At 46.8% G+C, this 22,239-nt stretch overlaps 1 protein-coding gene across 2 annotated transcripts in view; it reads right to left on the bottom strand.

The window, feature by feature from the left end:
- The window catches only part of LOC138516786 (charged multivesicular body protein 3), a 939,210-nt gene extending 917,766 nt beyond the window's left edge, over positions 1-21,444 (bottom strand). The window contains exon 1 of one of the 2 annotated variants that reach the window (XM_069632184.1): positions 20,870-21,244. In XM_069632184.1, the coding sequence (XP_069488285.1) occupies positions 20,870-21,095 (226 nt within the window). In that variant the 5' untranslated portion in view covers positions 21,096-21,244. Of the gene's footprint in view, positions 1-20,869 lie in introns of both variants that reach the window. The other variant, XM_069632182.1, reaches the window with a different exon arrangement.
- Positions 21,445-22,239: the final 795 nt, after the last annotated feature.

The following is a 22,239-nucleotide window of genomic DNA, read 5'->3' on the forward strand; positions in this document are numbered from 1 at the left end:
CTTTCAGAGAGTTAAAAACCAAACCTGCGTCCAGCAGGTGGAGCATGTATGTTACAACGTTGGAAGGAGTGCAATCAACTGGGTTGATTTGTTTATTCTGGCACCAAATAACGAATCTCTTCCACTTGTCAAAGTAACAGTGCCTTGTGTTTGGTTTCCTGGATTCTTTTAGGATGTCCATACACCTCTGTGGTAAATTGAGATGGCCAAACTCTATGACCTCAGGAGCCATGCTGCCAGGTTCATTGAGTTGGGTTCCTGGTGCACTGTTTGACCTTGCTGCTGGGACAGTAGGTTGTACCAGGCTGGGAGTTTGATGGGCTCGCACACCGCCATCCTGCGTAGGTGTGGAAACCATGGTTGTCTCGCCCACATGGGAGCAACTAGGATGAGCGTCATCGATTCCTTGTTCATCTTGTACACCACCTTCCTGATGAGAGGGGTTGGTGGAAAAGCGTACGCAAACATCCCTGACCAGTTCATCCACAGGGCGTTCCCCTGGGAGTCTGGCTGGGGGAACCTGGATGCAAATCCTGGGCATTGTTTGTTTTCGCTTGTGGCTAATAGGTCTATAGTGGGGAAACCCCACCGAGAGAAGAGATCTTCTACGATATCTCTGTGAAGGACCCATTCGTGTTCTTCTGGGAGGGAGTCTCTGCTTAGGGCATCCGCTAGGGAATTGAGCTCCCCTGGAACATGTTGTGATGACAGGAAGATGTTCCGTCTGAGTGCCCATATCCAGATTTTCTGGGCAAGCTTGGACAGATTTGGCGAACGAGTCCCTCCTTGTTTGTTCAGATAGAACATGGCTGTCGTGCTGTCCGTCCGGATCTGCACCGACAAGTTTAGCAGATGGGGCTCGAACGCCCGAAGCGCTCGGAATACTGCCAGAAGCTCTAGCAGATTGATGTGGTTCTTGGCTACTGAGTGAGACCAGAGACCCTGAGCTGTGTGGTGGAGATGGTGAGCTCCCCACCCAGTCAGGCATGCATCTGTAGTCACCACTGCCTGTACTTCTGGATCGTAAAAGGGTTTTCCCCTTGCGAGATTCTCTCTTGTCCACCAGTGTAAGCTCTGTACGAGTGTTGGCGAAACGCCCACTAGATCGTCCCACTGACCACTTGCCTGAGACCACTGTTTCGCCAACCATTCCTGCATGGGACGCATGCGCAGACGCGCGTGGGGGACCAGGTAAATGCATGACGCCATCATGCCCAGTAACCGCATTGCTTTGCGTACCGTTATTTGTTGACCTGACTGATAATGTGGAATTTGCAGTAGTATATTCCAAATTCTCTCTTCCGAAGGGAAGGTCAACCCTTTTTGAGTATCTAGGATTGCTCCTAGGAACTGTTCTGAAGTGCTTGGCACCAGACCTGACTTCTTCTCGTTGATAGAGAAGCCTAATTCGTGGAGGAGGTCGATAGTCCTCTGAATGTTTGACCTGCAAATTCCTTAGGTTTCCCCCGTTATGAGCCAGTCGTCCAGATAAGGGTACACTGGGATTGCCTCCCTGCGTAGGTGTGCAGCTGCCACTGCCAGTACCTTGGTGAACACCCTTGGTGCTGAAGCTATCCCGAAGGGCAGTACCTTGAATTGGTAGTGGCGACTGTCCACCTTGAAGCGCAAGTATTTTCTGTGCGCTGGGAGCATGGAAATATGAAAATAAGCATCTTTCATATCCAAGGTTGCCATGTAATCCCCCTTTTTTAGGAGGGGGATTACCTCTTGTAGCGTGGTCATACGGAATTTTTGGGGCTTGACATACTTGTTGGCAGGCCGTAAGTCCAATACTGGGCGCATTGTCAAATCTTTCTTTGGCACAAGGAAGTAAGTTGAATAGATACCCTTGTTTACCTGGTGTCCTGGGACGAGTTCTATCGCGTCCTTTTCTAGCAGAATGGCGATCTCCTCGAGAAGGATCTTCTGATGTTCTAAGGAGTGTATTCTTTGTCGTGGAGGGTGGTTCCGGGGACGCTGCAGTAATTCTATACAATATCCTGTGGACACTGTTGACAACACCCATCTGTCTGAGGTGATCCCTTCCCAAGCCTGGGTGAAGTTGGAAATGCGTCCCCCTACTGGGGTTGCGTGGGAAGGGACCCTGAACTGAGCGTCACTGCTTTGGTGGAGGCGTGCCACCTCCCTTGTTGGGGCTGCCTCTGCCTCTTCCACGACCTCTCTTGTTACCCCTGCCGTAACTTTGGGTAGACTGCTGGTTGTTGTTCCATTGTGTACCCTGTCCTTGGGCATAGTTGCCTCTTTGTGAATTTTGGCCGCGTGGGCGACGAAAATTACTGTTCCCCCTCTGGTTAGGGGGTTTGTTGGTAAGCTGGCCAAGGGATTTGAGAGTCTCGTATTCGTCCTTGGCATTCTTAAGTGCGTCTTCGACCGCTTTCCCAAACAATAGATCGGGTTTCACCGGCTTGTCTATTAATGAAGCCTGGGTTTCTGTTTTGAACCCCGACTGCCGTAACCACGCATGTCTCTTGATAACAGTACCTTCTGCTATCAATCTTCCTGCGTTGTCCGCGGCGTCGAAAGTTGCTTTTAATATGCAACCAGACACGGCTCTCCCTTCTGCCGAGATCCGAGCCAACTGGCCCTTTAACGGTTCAGGAGCAGAGGCTATGAGCGCCGCGACCTCTTCCCATTGATGGCAGTTGTAACTTGCCAACAGGGTGGTGGAGTTTGCAATCCTTGCTTGGTAGGCGGACGTTGAGGCTACCTTCCTGCCAAACCCGTACAGTCTTTTGCTCTCCTTGTCGGGAGGAGCTTCTGATGACGATAAGGGTGTCCCAGCCCTCTTCCGAGTGTTGGTAACCACTAGGGAGTCTGGTTTGAGATGTCCTCTTATATAAAGAGGGTCAGACTGGGCTGCCCGAAAAAGTTTTTCGACTCTGGGGTTGACGGCTCTGGTGAGGTTAGGATTCACCAGGGATGGATCTATTCTACGTTGGATGGATTTAAGGATAGGGATGGTCTGAGCGACCGGCCTCCTCTCTCCCACCAACTCTTCTGCGAAGTCCCTTTCCTCCTGTACCCCGTGGGTGTCGATGTGAAAATGTTCTGCTGCGCGAGCGAGAACTTCATTAAGGAGGGGCTGGTTATCGACTGGCGAGTCGGTAACTGGGGCTTCGCTCTCTACCGGGGAATCTACTCTGTAAATTTCCTGCTCATCTTCTATCTCCTCCAGGTCCTCATCATCCGCATAGTATTCAGTCCCGGTTTGTTCCTCCATAATTTCAAACTCCTGGTGTGGAGTAGAGTATGGAGTAGAGTAAGGCTGCACCTCGAAGGGTTCAGGTCTTTCGAACCGGGCCTTTTTACTTAGGGGGATAGGATCAGAGGAGCCTGAGGGTGTGGCCCCTTGAGGGTCATACGAAAGGAAATGTTCTGGGTTTTTTTCATAAAAATCAGCTAAGGAAGACATCCTTGACATGGCCCTGTCTATGTCTTCACTGGACCATACTTTGGAACAGGGTATGACTTTAGTAGTGACTTTAGTAGGCAACTTAGGGGACTCAAGGGTACCCTTGCTGGATGTTGATGTCCCAGTAGATTTGTGTTTGTCTGTCTTAGAGGAGTGGAAGGCTGTGCTTTCCGCTGTTTCCCCCCCTCCCCATGCGTGGAAAAATGTTTTCCCTGCCCCTTGGAGGCCCCAGAGACTTTCGACGGCTGTCGTCGAGGGTCTGGGGAGGTATCTGTGTGTTTCGAGCGTGGGGCCTCGCTGGTGATAACTGCGGCCTCGGTCTCCTGGAGCGCGGCCTGGGGGTGGAAGTCGTCTTCGTCTTCCGACGATCGAACTTCCATTAATCTAGGGAGCGAGGCACTCTTGGCAAGAGTGGATGATTGCCTTGCGTCATGAGGCGATCTCGATCGAGAGCGCCCAGAGGACACCGAGTCGGACCGTTCTATCTGTGCCTCTTTCCGAGAAGTCGACGTCGTCGAGATTCGGTTGGACTTAGTGTGCTTAGTGTGTGTAGGGTGTGTGTAGGGTGTGTAGCGCTTGAGTCGCCGGGGGTCTTCCCCATAGCCGCCATGCCGGACAACCTTCCGAGGTCGGGGGCCTGCGCTCGGCAGTCTTTCGACGCCGTAATGCCCTCGCCGTCCGAAAGTACGGCGTCGCTGCCATCGCTGAAGGCGCCCTCCGCTGCCATGGCCGCCTGCCTGGCGTGGTGGGCCCAACGCTTTGTCGAACGGTCCTTAAGTGTCTTAGGCTTAAACCTACTACACGCTCTGCAGTTCGCTTCGGGGTGGTCCCTCGGCAAGCAGAGATTGCACGTGGCGTGCCTATCGACCCAAGGGTATTTGCGGTTGCACTTGGGGCAGAATTGGAAAGGGGTACCCTCCATACGCACCTTGAGGCAGCGGGCTGGTAAGTGTAGGAAATATATAAGGTGTACCTAACGGTGTACCTATATACCAAGAGTGAAGAGTATGTACCACCCCCCACTCTCCCTACTTGCAGGGCCGAGGCCAGCGGCCTACTAGGCCCCGGCCGAGGCCAGCGGCCTTCCGAGGCCCAGATCCGTCGTGCAGCAGCCGACGGTCGATGTCTTCTCCAGCCGTCGTCGAGTGTTGGGGTGGGGAAGGATGTTAATAAATAATTTTAAAACTTCAATAATAAGCAAAAGTATGGCTAAGGCCAGGGAACTCCGCAAGATGCTTCCGACCAGTATGGCGGAAAAAAACAATCTGAGGATCCTAGACGCGTGAGGGATCTTGGGTACAGTGGACGTCACACTAGGGATAGTATTACTGGCACGCCTGTGTCGACGCCCATTTTCGAGTTTCGAAAAACAAACTGTAATACTCCGCAGCTTCCACTAGATGTCGGCCTATGCACAGCATGTGATCTAAGCAGATTCCACAAGCCTCAGAAATATATATATATATATATATATATATATATATATATATATATATATATATATATATACACACACACACACACACATTCCCCAAAATACAACCATTTTATTACTGCACGAAATGCCGACCCCCACTACACTGACCAATGGGAGCGGGTGTTGCAGGGCCGTCCCCTGCTCCCTTTTGTTGGTCTAGTGGGTGTCAGGGGTTCCGTGGGTGTCCCCCGTTTCCATTAGATGGGAGCGAGGGGACAATAAAGAGAAGAAAAAAAAGAAATACATAAAAATTAAAAAAGGACCCTGCAATGCCAGTTTAGACCCACGTTAGTGGACGAGAACTGAAGCTGCAGGGTCAGGGGGCGGGGTGGAAGATGGCGGCAAACCTTCACAGTGGGCTGCCAAAATTTAAGTGGGTGGGGGTTGGTGGCGGGGGCAGTTGCAGGGGAAGCAGGGCACAGTGATCTATGATCAACGCGTTGCGCCATAATGGGTGTCAGCAATTTTATTGTCGACATTATGGGCGGCATGGTAATCACATAGATTCAATACTAGTAAGGCAGTGCTTGGCAAATTCCTCTCCCATGCCTACATATAAGCCAGAAATGTTGGCGTTGCCAATGCTTGTTTTTTTAAAGTACTTGAGCCCTGGTAATTGTTGGCTTTTCCACCAATCGAACAAAAGTAAAGAAGGATAATGAGTTACCACATACACAAAGATGTTGAACAGACATCTAATATGACATCCAGTTCTGGAGGAGAAACATACAAATGGGTAAAGACAAAATGAGAGACAGAAACTGACACCCAGCAGGTGCATAGCTAAAATCACAATGTCTCTGAGGAAAGCATGCAAAAATGTCAGCAAGTTACATTAATGGGCTTTTATATAGCACCAAATCTCCACTGTAGCAGGCAAAGCATATAGGCTTATCCACGGAGTGCTGTGCCTACGATAGGGGTATTTACAGTGCTTTAAGTGGGCTGGGGCAAGGCCCCAGCAATCTCCCAAAAGTGGGGTTGATCCGGGGCCCCGGTCCCACAACATTGGCGGGATGCATTATCACGTTGCGGCCGCAGCGGGAGATGCGCCCGCCATTGTGTCAGCATGCCTGACCTAAGTGTCAGCCAGCCACAGCATTGCTGTAGCTGGCTGGCACTTCTGTCGGTCACTGTAACTACCTCTGGTGACCCCTTGCTCAAGGGGTCACCAGAGGAAGAAGTTGCTGAGGCGTCTTTATCCCTTGGCGAACCTGTGGACTCCTCAACATATTTCGAGGTTTATAAAAGATGGCTTGAATTGTGCACTTTTCAAGCCATCTTTTGTAAACATAGAAATGTTTAACAAAGATGCCTTGGGGAGTACACAAACCATAAATTACACACACAAATATATAAATGCTATATATTTGTGTGCGTACCTTACTATGGTTTATGTACTTTTCAAGCCATCTTGAAGTACACAAACTATAGTAAGGCACGCAAACAAATATGTGCGTACCTTAGTATGGTTTGTGTAATATGCAAGCCATCTTTTATAAACATATAATTATTTTTAGGTTTATAAAAGATGGCTTACATACTACACAAACCATACTAAGGTACAAATGTTTGCGCATCTTACTATGGTTTGTGTATGTTTTTAAGGCCACGGCCATCCCACAAGCCACGCCCCCAAATGAGCCCCCCCCTTGATTTCTTACCCCACTTAAAGCCCTGGGTATTCATACATTTATCTGCTGAAGGAAATAAAATGAGCAAGGGGTAGGTAAGAGAATGGGAAAGAGGGAGATAGATGCTACAAAAACAGAGGTTGGGGGTGTAGGGGATGTCCAAAGGAAGAAGATTTTTTTGCGAGAGCATGGGTGCATGTCTGCCCCGTTAGGTGGAATATAGTTCCACAAAAGAGATGAGGAGGCGGTTTAATTAAGTGGTGTATTAATTCGATTGTGCTTCTAAGGTACGTTTGTAAAACTGTTAAGTTAATACAAAATGTATCGTTGGATGCTGGAGGGGCACAATATGTGTCACCATTATCAAGTTCAACAGCAAAATAAGCCACCTTCTAACAGCCGGAAAAATCACGGGACCCGAGAGTGAAAAAATCCTTAAGGGCCCTGTAGTGTGATGTGATGGATCAAATGTTGGGAGACGGTGGTGTTGAAAATTCACAGCAAGGTACATAAACTTCCGCTTACCCTTCCACCCCCCATTGGTTCTCCAATATTTGAATATTCATATTTGTATACATCAATGTGGATGGGTTAGGATCGGGGTTGAAAGCCCGCAATAGAAATGTTCGAGGGAGAAAGGACAAAAGATTATTTTTCGGAAATAATCTTTTGTCTTTTCTCCCCTGAACATTTACAAATTGGACCAGCCCCCACCCCCACACTCCTACTTACCTTGTCTCCCTTCAACGCCTGTTCCCTTTCACTTCTGTGATCGGAAACCGGCAGCGCAGGGTCCTTTTTTTGATGGGGGCAGAGGCGGGGGGGACCCCCCACGACCCCTGCTCACAATATAGTGAGGAAGGGTGCAGGGGACAGCCCCGGAGGCTTTTTTTAAAAAAATTTGTTAAAAAGATTTTGGGATGGCTGCCGGGGACATCCCTGAAAACCCTGCTCACAATACACCCCCGCAGCTCCCAGCACCGAATGCGTGATCTGGTCGAATCGTCCGTTGGGAATTTTCCAACGGCTGAAATTCGGCCAAATCACACACTCGGTCATATTTTTTCAGTAATTTTGGGTGACTCCGTTGGGTTATTGTGCAAGTATTATCCTTCTTATATCGATGGCCCTACAACTCTTCTGTTGGTACCTGGCCTACAACTGCACTGCGAATGCCCCCAGCTGATTGGATACTTGTAAGCATTTCTACCAGTCAGACACTGCCGGCAGGCGAAGCCGGCCTCGTCAGCTAGGGCCAAGGAACTAAGGCAGCTGACTGAGCAAGACGCGACCGACCGTACGCTCACTGAACATTGCTGCATCCCGCACAACCCTTCCGCGGCACTCCCTCGCTAAGTAACTAAATTAAGTTACCCTGCACACCGCTCCTAGAGCCGCATACTGCTTCAGGACCCATCATGTGCAGCATAAAACGTCTTCTCTATCTCCGAACACGGTGAGAACTATTCCCTTCCCCAAGCTCGTGTCTCGTCCCCTGTATTTGCATTTGAATCTTCACCTGTGAAAAGACCACACTACTTGACTTGCACCACCCTGTGAGAATGTTGTGTTGTTTCTATGGTTACATCTTCGTGTATGATTCCAGAATGTTGATGGAATCATACACGAAGATGTGGCTTGGCTGAGAAGGCCCGCTCGGGGGCTCCTCCGAATAAACCGACAAATAAGTTGATGATACATGTGTTACGTGTGTCAATTACATTAAGTTGTACACTACAATTGGCGACGAGGATGCTGCTCAGTGGAGGGAGCCCCCGGACAGGAGAAAGAGGGAAAGTGAAGTGTTATACGGCGTAAGGGTCGGTGAAGTGTGAGCTGCTGTGCCGGAGGATACATTTATGACAAGGAACGGGTGAGCGGCATCACGGAGCGTAATAATATTGAAGAAAGGGAATTAGGAAATCAGGGAATCACCTGGCAAGGGCTAACGAGGGCAGCGCGAGAGAGTGTGGATCAACCGTCGTTGGAGGTTAGAGTAAAGGTCCTTCGTGCGTGAGTTGCGTGCCGCCATTTTGGAAGCAACAAAGTTTGTTTTCGTACGATCGCGCTTACGGCGATCAGCTGTTCTGGTACAGCTACAATGTATGGAAGGAGATAAACAACCGGGGAATAAACTAACGCTTGTAGTGTTGCACGGCATTACTGACATTTGTTTGATTTTTTTTTTTGCCGGAAGCCACGAGTTTGGGGTGATAAAAAAAAAAAAAGATCATTTACAGATGACAAACACCAGAGCAACAGGTTATGGAAAGGCACCTATCAATATTATAGATTGTGTGTGGGTGAAATTGAAATTTGGAGGACGCAAGACATACTGCAGATTGTATGTGGCGGAGGATGGTTTTTCAATAGTAGGATGGTGGGAGCAAGCTGCATTGAATATCAAAATTCATCCAGGAGAAAGTGTACCCATCCTGTGCATTTCTGAGAATGTGTGTGACAATGCTGAGAGTTTGGCAAGAACTTTTCCAAATGTCTTCAATGACAAGATTGGTTTGCTTAAAGGATTTGAGCATCGCATCATTCTCAAACGAGGTGTGACACCAGTTGTACATAAAGTGAGAAGTATACCCATCGGCACCAGGGATGCATTAAAGGCTGAGTTGGAGAAACTATGCAAGCAAGATGTAATTGAACCAATTGAAAGTTCGGAGTGGTTATCGCCTATTGTATTGGTTAAAAAAACAGATGGATCTATCAGGATGTGTGTCGATTTAAGAGATTTAAATGCCAACATATGGATAGATCGACATCCCTTACCGAATATTGGAGAGATGTTATCCACCATGAGTCCGGCGAAATTTTTCACGACTTTGGATTTGTCGTCGGCCTACCATCAGGTGGTACTTGAAGAAGGATCGAGACATTTGACATCTTTTGTGACGCCGTTGGGAGCTTTTAGGTACAAGAGAATGCCGTTTGGGTTAGCTTCGGCTGCCGCAGTGTTCCAGAGGTTAATGCATCATCTTTTTGAAGGTCTACAAGGAGTGTATTATTTCCAGGACGATATTTTGGTGGCAGGGAATTCTCAAGAGGAGCATGATGCAAAATTGTTAGCTGTTCTGCAAGTGTTACAGCAGAAGGGAATGACACTCAAAATTGAAAAGTGTAAAGTAAAAAGAAATGAAGTGACATATTTGGGTCATCGGATAAATGATAAGGGCATCATGCCTAAAGAATCTTTGGTAGACACCATTCGTAAAATTGCAGAACCAAATAACAAAGACCAGTTGAGGAGTTTCTTGGGTCTCACAGAATATTATTCCAAATTTATTGATCACTACTCTGATAACACTGAAAGCATGAGGAAGTTAATGTGCAAAGGAATGAAATATGTTTGGTCAGAAGAATGTAAAAAGGAGTTTGAAAAGATAAAGACTATGATTAATAAAGCACCAGCTTTGAAAATGTTTGACTCGAGTGCCAGAACAAGGATAGCAGTTGATGCAAGCAATGTAGGCTTAGGTGGTATTTTAGAACAAGTTCAAAATGGAGAAGTTGTTCCCATAGCGTTTGCATCAAGGACATTAAGAGGTGCTGAGCAAAGTTATTCAACAATAGAAAAAGAAGCACTTGGAGTGAAGTGGATATTGGAACATTTCATGAGTCTTATTTGGGGAATTCCTGTAGATGTAAGAACAGATCATAAGCCTCTGGTTCATGTATTGCACTCGAAAAATTCCCACATGATGTCTCCACGCATAAGAAGATGGACTTTGATTATTATGCAATTCAATGTGACCATAAAGTACACTCCGGGAAGAAACAATGTTGTTGCGAATTGTTTCTCTAGATTGCCATGTGAAGATGTTGTAAATAACAGTGAGGATGAACAAGTGTTCAGAGAGGAACAGAGCATGGATTGTATTGTAGCTCAAGTGCATCCTAGTTTTTCAAAAAAAGATTGAATAGAAGCAACAGACAATGACATTGAACAAGAGATGTTGAGGAAGGCTATTGAAGCTGGTTGGAGAGAAACTGATGACAAGTTGAGGCACTGGGAAAGATTTAAGGATGAATTGTCCAGCGATGAGGTATGTGTGTATAGAGGAGATTGTATAATACCACCGACAGTTTTAAGGAAGAGGATCATGGAGATTGCGCATGAGGGCCATGTGGGTAGAATGTTGACGAAAAGAAGAGTAAGAGAGGCTTACTGGTGGCCCAACATGTGGAGTGATATGGAAACCCTGGTTAAAAATTGTACTGCTTGTGCTGTAAGCGACAAAAGCAAATCTATACGAGTGACTCCATTGCAACCTGTGGACATTCCTGTTACCGTTTGGACTAAATTGGCTATTGATATAGCTGGTCCATATGAATCTTTGGAGTGTCAGAAGATCTATCTAATGGTGTTGTTTGATTATACATCCAAATGGGTGGAATGTGGCATAGCAGAGGAGTCAGTGTCAGCTGTTAAAGTAGTGAAGTTCTTGGATGAGATTTTTAGTAGAGAAGGAGACCCGCAAGAAATTGTGTCAGATAATGGAGCCCAGTTCATGTCGTCAGAGGTTCAAGGATTTTTAAAGGACAGATCCATTAAACACAATACTACAGCATTATACCATCCAATGGGTAATGGGCTGGTAGAAAGAATGAATCGCTTCATTAAAGGAATATTACAGTTAGCTTGTGCAAATGGGTTACCATGGAAGGAGACGCTTAAGGAAGCGCTCACTACATATAAAGTCACACCACATTCAATTACCGAGGAGGTGCCATTTACCTTGATGAGAGGGAGACTTTTCACCAATAGGTTGAGGCCTGCTTGGATGATGAGCAATGAGAGTAAAAAAATTAACATGTATGACATTGTTGACAAAGTGAAAAGGAAACAAGAGAAAAATAAAAGTTATTATGACAAGCAGAGAAACGTTCAAGAGAGTAAAATCAGAAAAGGTGATATGGTTAGAGTGAGGGAACCAACACGTGTGATGAAAGGGGAGTCTAAGTTTCGTGCTCCTCAGAGAGTTATGGAGTGCTCAAGAAAGTCCGTGATACTAGAAGATGGCAGGAAATGGTCATGTGATGATATTGTTTTGGCAAAGGAGAAGGAAGTGATGAGATATGGAGAAGATGGTTTAGTTGAAGTTGAAGATTTCAAGAATGGGTTTGATGAATCCAGAAGATTGGTCAAAGAAAAGTTGCAAGGGAAGGAGGTACAGGAAGGTTCAATTGAAGGAAGAAATGACAGTGTTCAGTCAGGATCTAAATGTAGAAAAAGAGTATGGAATTACAAACAAGACTATGTATATTATTGAAGAGTTCAACATGGTGATATGTTTCAAGACTGGCTGTATACGCAAGGAAAAACATGGAAGAAATTGTATCCTTTATTGGTTATTAAGATACAGTGTGATGTTCATTATATATTTTATCAAGTGTTTTTAGTTAAAGTTAACAGAAAATTTTGTTGAATACAATATGTATTGTATTGTTTAGATGGGGAGATGTGAGAATGTTGTGTTGTTTCTGTGGTTACATCTTCGTGTATGATTCCAGAATGTTGATTGTTGTGGCTTGGCTGAGAAGGCCCGCTCGGGGGCTCCTCCGAATAAACTGACAAATAAGTTGATGATACATGTGTTACGTGTGTCAATTACATTAAGTTGTACACTACACACCCATACCTCACCTTACCCGCCCTAGGCAGCGTTCACAGATCTTGGTTACATCTGATAAATTGTATAAGTAGCATTTGACCAAGTGACGCGTATTACTTTGCATGCTATTAGCCTTTCATGCTACATCGACTGCCACGGTGCTACGCTGCTACCAATCACTGTCACTGCACTTCTGTTCTTGTTCACCTCACCTCTTTGTGCCAATACGACCCATAGGGCCTAGGCTATACCTATACTTCAGCCACTGTATTACCTAGAGATGGGACCTTATCTGTTAGCTAACGTTTTGGCTAATACTGTCCAATGATTATTGATTCTATACTGAGTGCCATAGCTTAGCTCAGTGCGGAATAGCCATATGTATGTACCTACATTGAGTGCCTTTGCCCTGCCTAATGCGGAATAGCAACACACCTATACCTATACGTAGTGCCTCTGCTTAGCCGAATGCGGAATAGTCACATGTCTTGCCTCGCTAGCCACAGTATCAGCGTGCTTACCCGTGTATAACCACAGCCCATCAGGTTAGGCGCCTAGCGCCACTCACCCTAGGACTGTTCTGCGACCCACAAACCTAACAATAATGTGCTTAGCACTCTCTCGAAAGGCCCATCTTTGCAGAGGTATTCTCATATGGCCTTTCTTCTACCAATACTCCATGCCATCATTCCTTCCAACTTCCCACCTTCCACCCAGTTGAGCCCCCCCCCACCGGTGGGTTTGATAGTCCCCCCCACCCATACTGCCCCCTGCCCACTAACTCCAGAGGAATGGATCCGTCGCTTTGCATCCCCACCTACGCCACTGTTCCCCTGTTCACTAACTATGAGGAACTCAAGACTAGGGTCTCGCTTCCATCATAAGGAATCAAAAAGTAGGCCACTATGGCCCGGTTACTAATAGGCTCACCACTGTTCAGACACACATCACCTTATCCATGCCCTCCTTCCCATCTAAGAACAAAATTCCAGTCAGCATTCCTGCCGCACGACCTCATCTGCATACACCTGTCTCACCAGACATCAAAGGAGCCCTTAACACTCAATCGTTAGTGGCCCATGCCCTCGATATTGCCGATTTCATCATTGCTAATCAACTAGACTTTGTGGCCATATCTGAAACCTGGCTTAACCCAGCTACAGGAGCCTCTCTTGTGCTAGCCCTCCCTGACAACTACACTATCATTAGAGGTGATAGAGCCACTGGCAAAGGGGGTGGCGTTGCATTTATAGCCAAAACCCATTTCTGCCTCAAGAGAGTTCTCCAGCACGCCATTACCGTCAGGGGAACTACTTTCCGTCCAACTACTACTTACTCCCACCTGTACCTTACTTCAACATCTTATCTATCAGCCTCCCGGTGCCATCTCCTCCTTTGAGGAAGACACCCTCCTTACACAAAATACTAAACCTGGTTCGCAGATCATTCTACTAGGAGACCTGAATTTAGGACTTCATGACCCGAATGATTTGAATGCCACTACCCTTGAGAATGCCATCTCTCAACTCGGCTTCAAACTTCGCATCACTGAACCCGCCCACAGCAAAGGTAGGACTCTGAACTGGTTGGCAGACCTCAACTGCTCCACCACCATCCTTAAAAATGAACCACATCTGCATCAACTTCTCTATACAGGAGAAACCCTGCATCACTTCAGGGGTAACAGTTGCTCCCCCCCCACCTTGTCCAGGAACAAGCACAACTTATCCTTTGATCACTTATTGCCTCTACTACAGCCCAATGCCAATCTAACCGCCCAACGCTGACAAGGACCCTGTCTGTCTAGTGGAAAGATACAATAACACTTTGCAACAGCAATAAACAAGATCGCTCCCTTAAAGCTGCGGAAGGCCAAAACCACAACCCATCTAAAATGGTTTACAGCCGACCTGAAATCACTCCGTAATGAAAAAAAGAGCAGCCGAAACCACCTGGAAAAAGACTCCTTCCACCCCCAACAAAGAGAAATTTGTCACGGTTGCCACAACCTATAAAACAGCCATTCTCAACACCAAAAGAAAAACTTACAATGAGAGAATTCAGAACACAAAGTCAAGTACAAAGGAACTATTTACTATTCTCAGAGAACTTGAGTCTCCGGCTCCTCCCGCTGACACGTGCCTGAAAGACACTGCCTGGTGTGCAAATATTCAGAAGGCCCTATCAGACAAAATAGCACTATTACAAGCTAAAATTGGAACAAAAAGAAACAATTTACTTATTAGTGCTAACAATACCGAAACCCCCGTCCATCAACACCCGCCGTGCGCCCCCTTTCAATTCTCCCCAGTCTCCATCAACGAAGTTGAAAACATAATAGGGATAAAATCTAACTGCCAGGGGCTTTATGCCCAGCCTCAATCATTAAGGATGGAGCAAGAGAATTAGCACAGTTCATAACAGCCTTGATAAATTCCTCTTTCAAAAACTGCTAAGTTCCCAATAACCTCAAAGGAGCATGGGTCTTGCCGCTTCTAAAAAAACCTAACCTAGACCCCAATATCCCTAACAATTATAGGCCTATCACAACGGTTCACTTTCCTCTTAAAAATTCTAGACCATTTTCCAAATCCAAAAACACCTGGAAGAGAATGATCTACTAGGCCTTCGACAGTCCGGTTTCAGACCAAGACACGGCACTCCAAGATTTAAAATTACAAATGGATGAGTCGAAAAGACAAGGGCTAGTTGGCCATCCTCCTATTATTAGATCTCTCGGCAGCTTTCGACCTTGTCGACCATAAAATCCTGACTAAACACCTAACCTCTGCAGCAGTCTTCTCACCAAATGCCGCTAGTTGGATACAGTACTTCCTCTCAAACAGAACCACCAGGGTTTTCACGCCTTCAGCTTCCGTGCCGCCAGTTCCCATTCACTGTGGAGTTACGCAAGGTTCTTCTGTCTCCCCTGCACTCTATAATATATTTACCAAGCTTCTCTTTGATCGTCTTGACTATCTGGGTGTCACCTACACTATTATGCCAATGACACCCATATCCTCATCGCACTCTCTGGTTTCTATATTAAAGACACTAAAATGATTAACAACATCTATCTAGAGATCCAAGCCTGGATGGCCACTCAAGTTTATGTTTAAATGATGACAAGACCGAACTACTGATCATTGGCTCCCAAGCTTGACTAAAGAAACTAGACAAACGCTACTCTGCCTTCATCAGAAGTTAAAACACTGGGGGTTTACCTGGACTCCACATTATCTCTTAAAAAAACAAGTAAGCAAGCAACACCACAGCTTTTCCCACGGCCTACACCAAAAAACTGAAACGCCTGCAAACCATTATCAACCAGTAGCTGCTTAACACTAGCCAGAGCAGTGATCCTCTCGAAGCTGGATTATTGTAGCACCTCATTCCTTGGCTCCTCCTCACAGAACTTAAACTCCAAGTCCTGCAGAACAACGCCTTAAGATCGGCTCTAAACATCCCACGGTCCAGTCACATTTCATCCCTCAGGATGGACGCACTCTGGTTACCCGTGCTCAACAGAATCACATTACGATCTCTAGTCATCGTGCACAAATGTCTTCTAACACAGTCCCAAAATATTTGACCGACACATTTTCTAGAGCTCAGTCAGACAGACCGACGAGATCCAGCTACCTTAACCGACTCCCAAAATTCAACTTATAAAAAGGCAGGAGGTTCTAGCTTCCCAGTGCTAGCGGTCAAGTGTTGGAATTCGCTCCCTCCAGTCATTAGAGCAGAACCCTCTTTTTGGTCCTTCAGAGCCAAGACAAAATCCTGGCTCTTCTCCCAGACCCCTGTTAGCACTACAGACTCGCACTGACATAGTATACTGTATATTTTGATTAGACAAACCGAACATTATGTAATGCTCATGTATCCTTGGTTACTACAGCCCTGCAAGCACCTGTGCTGCTCACAAGTGGACTGTAAACTCTTCCTGTAATCCGGGTTCTGCCTTACTGAATATTTTTGTAAATTCGTTATTATTTGCTTCTAAATTTGTTATTACTGGTATTATGATCTGTAACCTACTATGTATCTAAGTATAAGCGCCCAGATACCCTTGGGTTAAGTGCGCTATATAAGTAAATAAACTAAACTGCGTCTATGTATTTGATTTAGCTGCAATTGTGACAAATGTATGTTACTACTGCTGTGGCTGAATTTCCTTAATAAAAAGATTTGATTGAAAATAAAAATAAATGAAGTTGAAAGCAGTTGAAAAATGTACCAATAACGTGGCATTCTTTGTTGGGGTTTCTCATAAACTAGATTTACAGAGGAAAACCCATTGGCGCACCACACCCATTAGCGTAATTTGAAGTAGCCTTACATAGTGAAACTTCTACTATTTGGTTATAAAAGAAGGCAATTACACACCTATTGAGTAGGAGAAAAGGCGAGCGCTGGTCAATGGATCGGCTCTTGCTGGGTCCGAGATCTGGCATCAGATGACTCCCCGGATCTCAGACCCGGCCCCTAAGCCCTGTCCTTAGAGGTGGGCGAGCTCGGAAGGGCTCAGGCCAGCCCCGCATTTCAGGACAGTGCCAGCCCAAAGCAGGGGCCTGCCACAAGCCCCTACATACATTTTAAAAAACATGCTCCTGAAGGGCCGAACGCACAACAGGACCTGTTGGCTTGACTTCCTGCCTGTCCCGGCCGCCTGACTTCCTGTAATGCCCCAGCCACTCATTGATTGGCTGGGGTGGGACCACAAGAAGTCTGGTACCCTGGATGGACATGAAGTCATGCGAGCATGCTCCTGTTAAGTGGTGGCGCAGTGTCAAATTTAAGGTATTTTATTTTGCCCCCCAGCCCACTCCTGTAGCTTTTCACTGCTCCCAGCCCCCTTGCACCCTATTTCTCTGCCACAGCCCCCTTGCACCCCATGACTCTGTACCCAGCCCCCTCACCTCTTTTCTCGGCACCCAGGCCCCTTGCACCCCTCTTCTCAGGCTCCCAGCCGCCCCTTCTCAGGCCTCCGGTTGGGACACAATGTAAAACGTTCAGTGCTTAGAGTGGGAAGCGAAGAGCTTTATGCATGCGAGAAAGAAGCCTGCGAGGAGAAAACCGTTAATGGTTTGAATGGGAGACATCTTCTGTGATTATGCGAATATGAGTTTCGCAGATCACCGTTCCCCCATAGCTGGGTTTCGTATAGGCCACAGAGAGTTTGGTTTGTGTCTGTGAATTTTGCATGGCCTAAAGGGTTGAATGACCAGATCAAGGAAGGAGGAATGAAGCAAACCACATGTGGACAGCGGGCAATATCATCAAATGGTTACTTGAGGTAAAGATTAAAGATGTGCCATTGGGTCGTGGGTTTACGACTTGATGGGTTTGTGGATGTGTGAAAAAAAAATCCTGGAGCACAAAGTCTTGTTAAGTCCAGCCAAATGGTGAGTCGGATTGGGGTTAGTTGATAAAAACACATGGAAGGGGGCGCTGGACGGCGGAATTTGGGGGTCGTTTTTGGGGTTTGTTTGGGCTCTTAGGAAGATGAGCTAGATTTGTGCTAGAGGCTGTATGATCTGAGAAGGTAGTCGCAAATAAACATGGAACTCCAGCGCTTCTGGGACGATAAGATGTTTATTGCTGGATTTTGATATTTTATTTCTATTGTGCTCATACACAAGTGTTTCAGAGCGTGACAAGGGAAGGGAACAGGGGAGAACAAAACAGCAATCTTACTGGGCTCAGTGACATTGAGAACGCGCAAGTGCATGGGGGAGGAGGAGGGGAAAAGTGCATGGAAGGGGGAGAAGTGGAAAGTGTGAAGCAGACGAGAAACAAATAAATAATAAAGGCAACAAACAGTGGTAGTGCAGCCAGCAATTTGCAAGTGCTAGGTTTAAGGCAGCAGACCTGGTAGGTCTGATAAGTGCAGGAAGAAAAGGGTGGGCTGTATGGGTACAAATACAGACCCCAGTGAAGGGGTGGCCCAGAGGCAGTGCGGGCGGGTGGCAGGGTGAGCAGGTACCTGGACCCGGAGGACATAGGGTGGCCAGGTGCACGGTGCCAAGAGAGAACACATCAGCAGGGGAGAGGGGGAACGAAGACAGAAGAAAAGAGGAAGGTCTTGAGGTGCTTTGGGAACCTGAGATGGTTCTCCTCAAGTTTTAGAGTGGCAGGGAGGCTGTTCCAGAGGGAGGCCCCAGCCGAAGACAGATCTACCCCCAGCTCGTTTCTTTAAAAAACGACTGACCCTGAGGGAGTTGGAGGTAGAGCTCGAGAGAGACGGTATTTGTAGAGGCCTAGCTGAAGGTATTTTGGACCCAGGCCCCAGAAAGCCTTGTGGACAACGCAGAGGCTTTCAAATGTAATCCTTGCATCCACTGGGAGCCAATGGAGAGATTTCAGAGCTGTAGAGATACGATACCAGGGCTTGAGGCCAAGGACAAGTCTTGCAGTCCTGTTCTGGATTAGTTGCAGAGGGCGGGCAGTAGAGGCAGGTAGATTTTGAAAGAGGCTGTTACAATAGTCCAAGCTAGAGAGAACCAGAGCTTGGGATACCATGAGCTTCTGGGGAAAGGAGAGGAAATGCAGAGTACCTCTGAGGAGGTGCAGTAGGAAATTTGACTTTTTAGAGACCTCAGATGTGGGCGGAGAAGGAAAGGGTGGTGTCAAAGATGACCACAAGGTTCTTAGCCTCACATGTGGGGGTAAGAGGAGGGTCAAGGGAGGCCGGCCAGAGAGTGATGATCAAAAACATGGTGTTTTGTTTCTCACCCTCCTCTTGTTTAAGTGTTCTTGTAAAAGCCTTGCACTCCATGTACAAGTTTTCTACCAAATCGGACAAGTCGTAAATTGAATTGTTTTTAGATAATTAGGAGATGTTTAGACCGTTATGACTGATTATGGAAAGAAAGCATGTGGGGAAGGGTATTGTGTTTTGTCAATATGTCCAATGAAGTTTGAGAACGTAGTGGATATTAGATTGTAAATTGTTCAAATGTGTATAAATGCTCCATCTTTGTTGAGTACTGGAAGGAACTGTTAGCTTTCAGCTTCAGGAGTGACTAACACCTTACGGCTGACAGCCGACAATAAACTTGTTTTTCTGCTAAGTGCAATTACCCTCCGTTGGAGCTGTTTTTTTTCTCACTGGATTTTGGAGTCACATTCCTACAGCTACTAGGATTGTACCCAGTTTGTCACATTCCCATTGCTGACGCTTGCCCACAAGACCACATTAAATTGTGATCAAAGCACAAGTTTCAGATTTAGGTATTTCGCTTTCCAGGAATATTGCATTTTAGATTGTTGGGTTTCAAAAGGTAAACACCTATTATATCTTGCCAGTGTAGTTATTAGAAAGAAGCAGCATGAAAGTAATTACACAATTTTTAAACATTTCCTTTGAGCGGAGTTCAAGTGCCAGCTCCAAACCTCAGAACCCTGCCTCCTCAGAACTTCGCCCTCACCCCAGGCCTTGGGTGATGAACTTTAAAAAACGTATGGCAGCCACGGCCGGCCTCAGTGGCTTCAGTGCCCTGGAAGGCAAAACAAACATGTGGTGCTCCCTCTCCCCTCAAGTGCGCCCCTGATCATGCAGGGGTGTTGCCAAATTTTTCAATAGGTGCTGCAGCACCCTATTGTTATTAAACGCGCTCTGCTTCAGTGACCGGAGAAGGAGCACATTTAATTTCGATAGGGCGCCTGTCACGCCTTCTCCCATCACACCAGCTCGGCGGAGAACTTGAAAGACTCCCCTGAGCTGGCGTGTTGGGGTACTAATGGCAGGGCTCCCTGGGCGGTCAACCAGGCGGCCTACACCTAAGGCCGGCTCTGATGCCACCGTTTCTATCGTGTTAGAACTATCAGAGGGATTCATGGTGGGCTAAGTGAGAAAAGCCAAGGAGTTCAACTTGTTTAATTAAAAGAGTAAAGGAGACAAACCAATGGTCCGCTACTAATAACGCACAACTGTTTCCTTACTTAAGCACTTCAAGTTAAAGTGCCAAAAGGACACAGATATTTGAAGGAACGTGTTCCCTGTGATTGCTTTCAGTGCTACCCAAAGAGTTTTTCACTGAGCCCCCTAGCACTGAATACTTTTAGAAGATGTTTTGGCCCACAGCTATAAGTGTATGGAGAAAGCATATAAAATAATAGTTAAGGAGAAAAGGAATGGCTGCTATATATATTTCAAAGTGTGTTGAATCACTAAAGAATGGGTGTCAATGCCTTATCTATGAAGATAGGCACAAGTCTGCGAATGTATATGGTCTCCTAGGGTGCTGTGTGTAGGTGTCCGTCCCACGCTTCGTAATCTCAGATGCATTCAACGCATGTTATTGTTTATCTATCATTTAGCGGTCTGAGATATCCATAACGGATCGCTGGCGCTGCACAGTTAACGTGTTCCTCAAAAGGCACAGTATTTACGTAGCAGACTGCTAAGCCTAAGCAGCATCTATAGTTGGAATGCTTTGACCGCATCTGTGCAAAACGCACGTTTGAGGCAGAAATGCCAGTGTGAAATTGTATAGGTGCTGAACTGGATGTCTACCTTGAATAATGCTTACGATGCTAGTAATGCCGAAAACACTAGGCACTTTGGCTACTTTACTTCGGAACATGCATAAAACACACTTCAATAATAAACGCATCCAGGGCCAAAAGAAAAGGGGCGTTTATTAGAAACAAGCCCGTTGAGAAATGTGCAAGTTTTCAATAGGGACAGCCATACCTGATCTCTGCAACAGCCCCCGCACGTCCTTCTTCTCGGGAAGACCGGAGTAGGCCAGTCCCCGGCACTCCAGGATGCTGCGCAGCTTCTGGAAGCTCAGGCTGACAGGGTCCACCAGCTGCCCGGCCAGCACGCCCGTCTCGTACCAGGCGACGGCCTCCAGAAAGCGAGCCAGCGCGAAGAGTACCAAGAAGTAGAGCAGCAGGAAGCACAGCTTCAGCCACATCCTGGCGGGGGAAAGGGGCCTAAGAGTGCTGGCAACCGGACAGCCGGGACTCCCTTGTAGGCAGGGTGGCGCTCAATGAGCGCCGCCACAGATCACCATCGCAGCGGGGGCTGTCACAGGGGCCAGAGGGGCTGCCCCTCTGGTAAGGGGTGGGGTGCTGAAACTGGATCCTTGGGAGCGCTGTTTCTGCAGCGGGGGGGATCTGTCAGTGAAGCTGAGGTGAGCTGCCCTGATGCAGGCAGCGCTGTCACTGCTGTCACTGTCACCGCCGATCTGACAGGAAAAGGCTGTTCTTTGTTTCTGTGTTGTTGTCTATAGACTTGCTCTGTATAAACAGGAGGGTAGTCCTTCTTCTACTTTGGCAGTAGACACGGCTGTTGCCTGGCAGGAAAACGCCAACGGGGAACAGTACGTATGTGCTGTTGAAAGAGAAGAAGGCCCGCCCTCTGATGGCGACGTAGAGGTAGCAAACAAAATAGCCATATTAGGTTTCACCTTTCTAATCCAATGTTCCAGAGAGAGTATGACACTTTCGGATTCCTGGTCAAACCTTATGTTAGTCGCTCAGTAAAGTGGGAGTATTATGATCTGTTTAGAAAACACAGTTTATTGATCGGATCAAAATTATTATTTCTAACGATCTGATTTTAATACAAACATAACTCGTCGCATGAACAAATGAACCACTTTCAAAGTCATAAACGGGTGGAAAAAATAAAGGACATTTTGTTGTGGCTGTGATGTTGGATGTCTGGGCCCCCGTGTGTTGCTGGGGCCTCTGCCGATCCGCGGGGGCAGGCTTGTTCAGGGCGCGGCGCGGGAGCAGCTGCGCGCAATGAAACACGCGACTCACGGCTTGCATGCTTAAAGGATAGTTCCGGGACTTTTTTTTTATTGTCTCTACGGTTCGGCCATGTGTTTTTAAGCATAACTCGGTAGATCGTAGAAAACTTTCCTATGGACCTTACCCGACTTTTCGTCCATTAACGCACTCGAAATCAGCCGCCATTTTCTGATAATCCTATCATTTCCCCCCATCGCCCTGGCTCACCTGCTTTTGCGGCACTAAATCAAATCCCCCACCCCTGAAACAGACTTTATCAAAACATTCATATTCCCTGCCTCTATCCGTGACGTGACTGAG

Source organism: Ambystoma mexicanum, chromosome 6q, assembly GCF_040938575.1.
Source record: "Ambystoma mexicanum isolate Mex_15411 chromosome 6q, UKY_AmexF1_1, whole genome shotgun sequence".
NCBI classification, from domain to species: Eukaryota; Metazoa; Chordata; class Amphibia; order Caudata; family Ambystomatidae; genus Ambystoma; species Ambystoma mexicanum.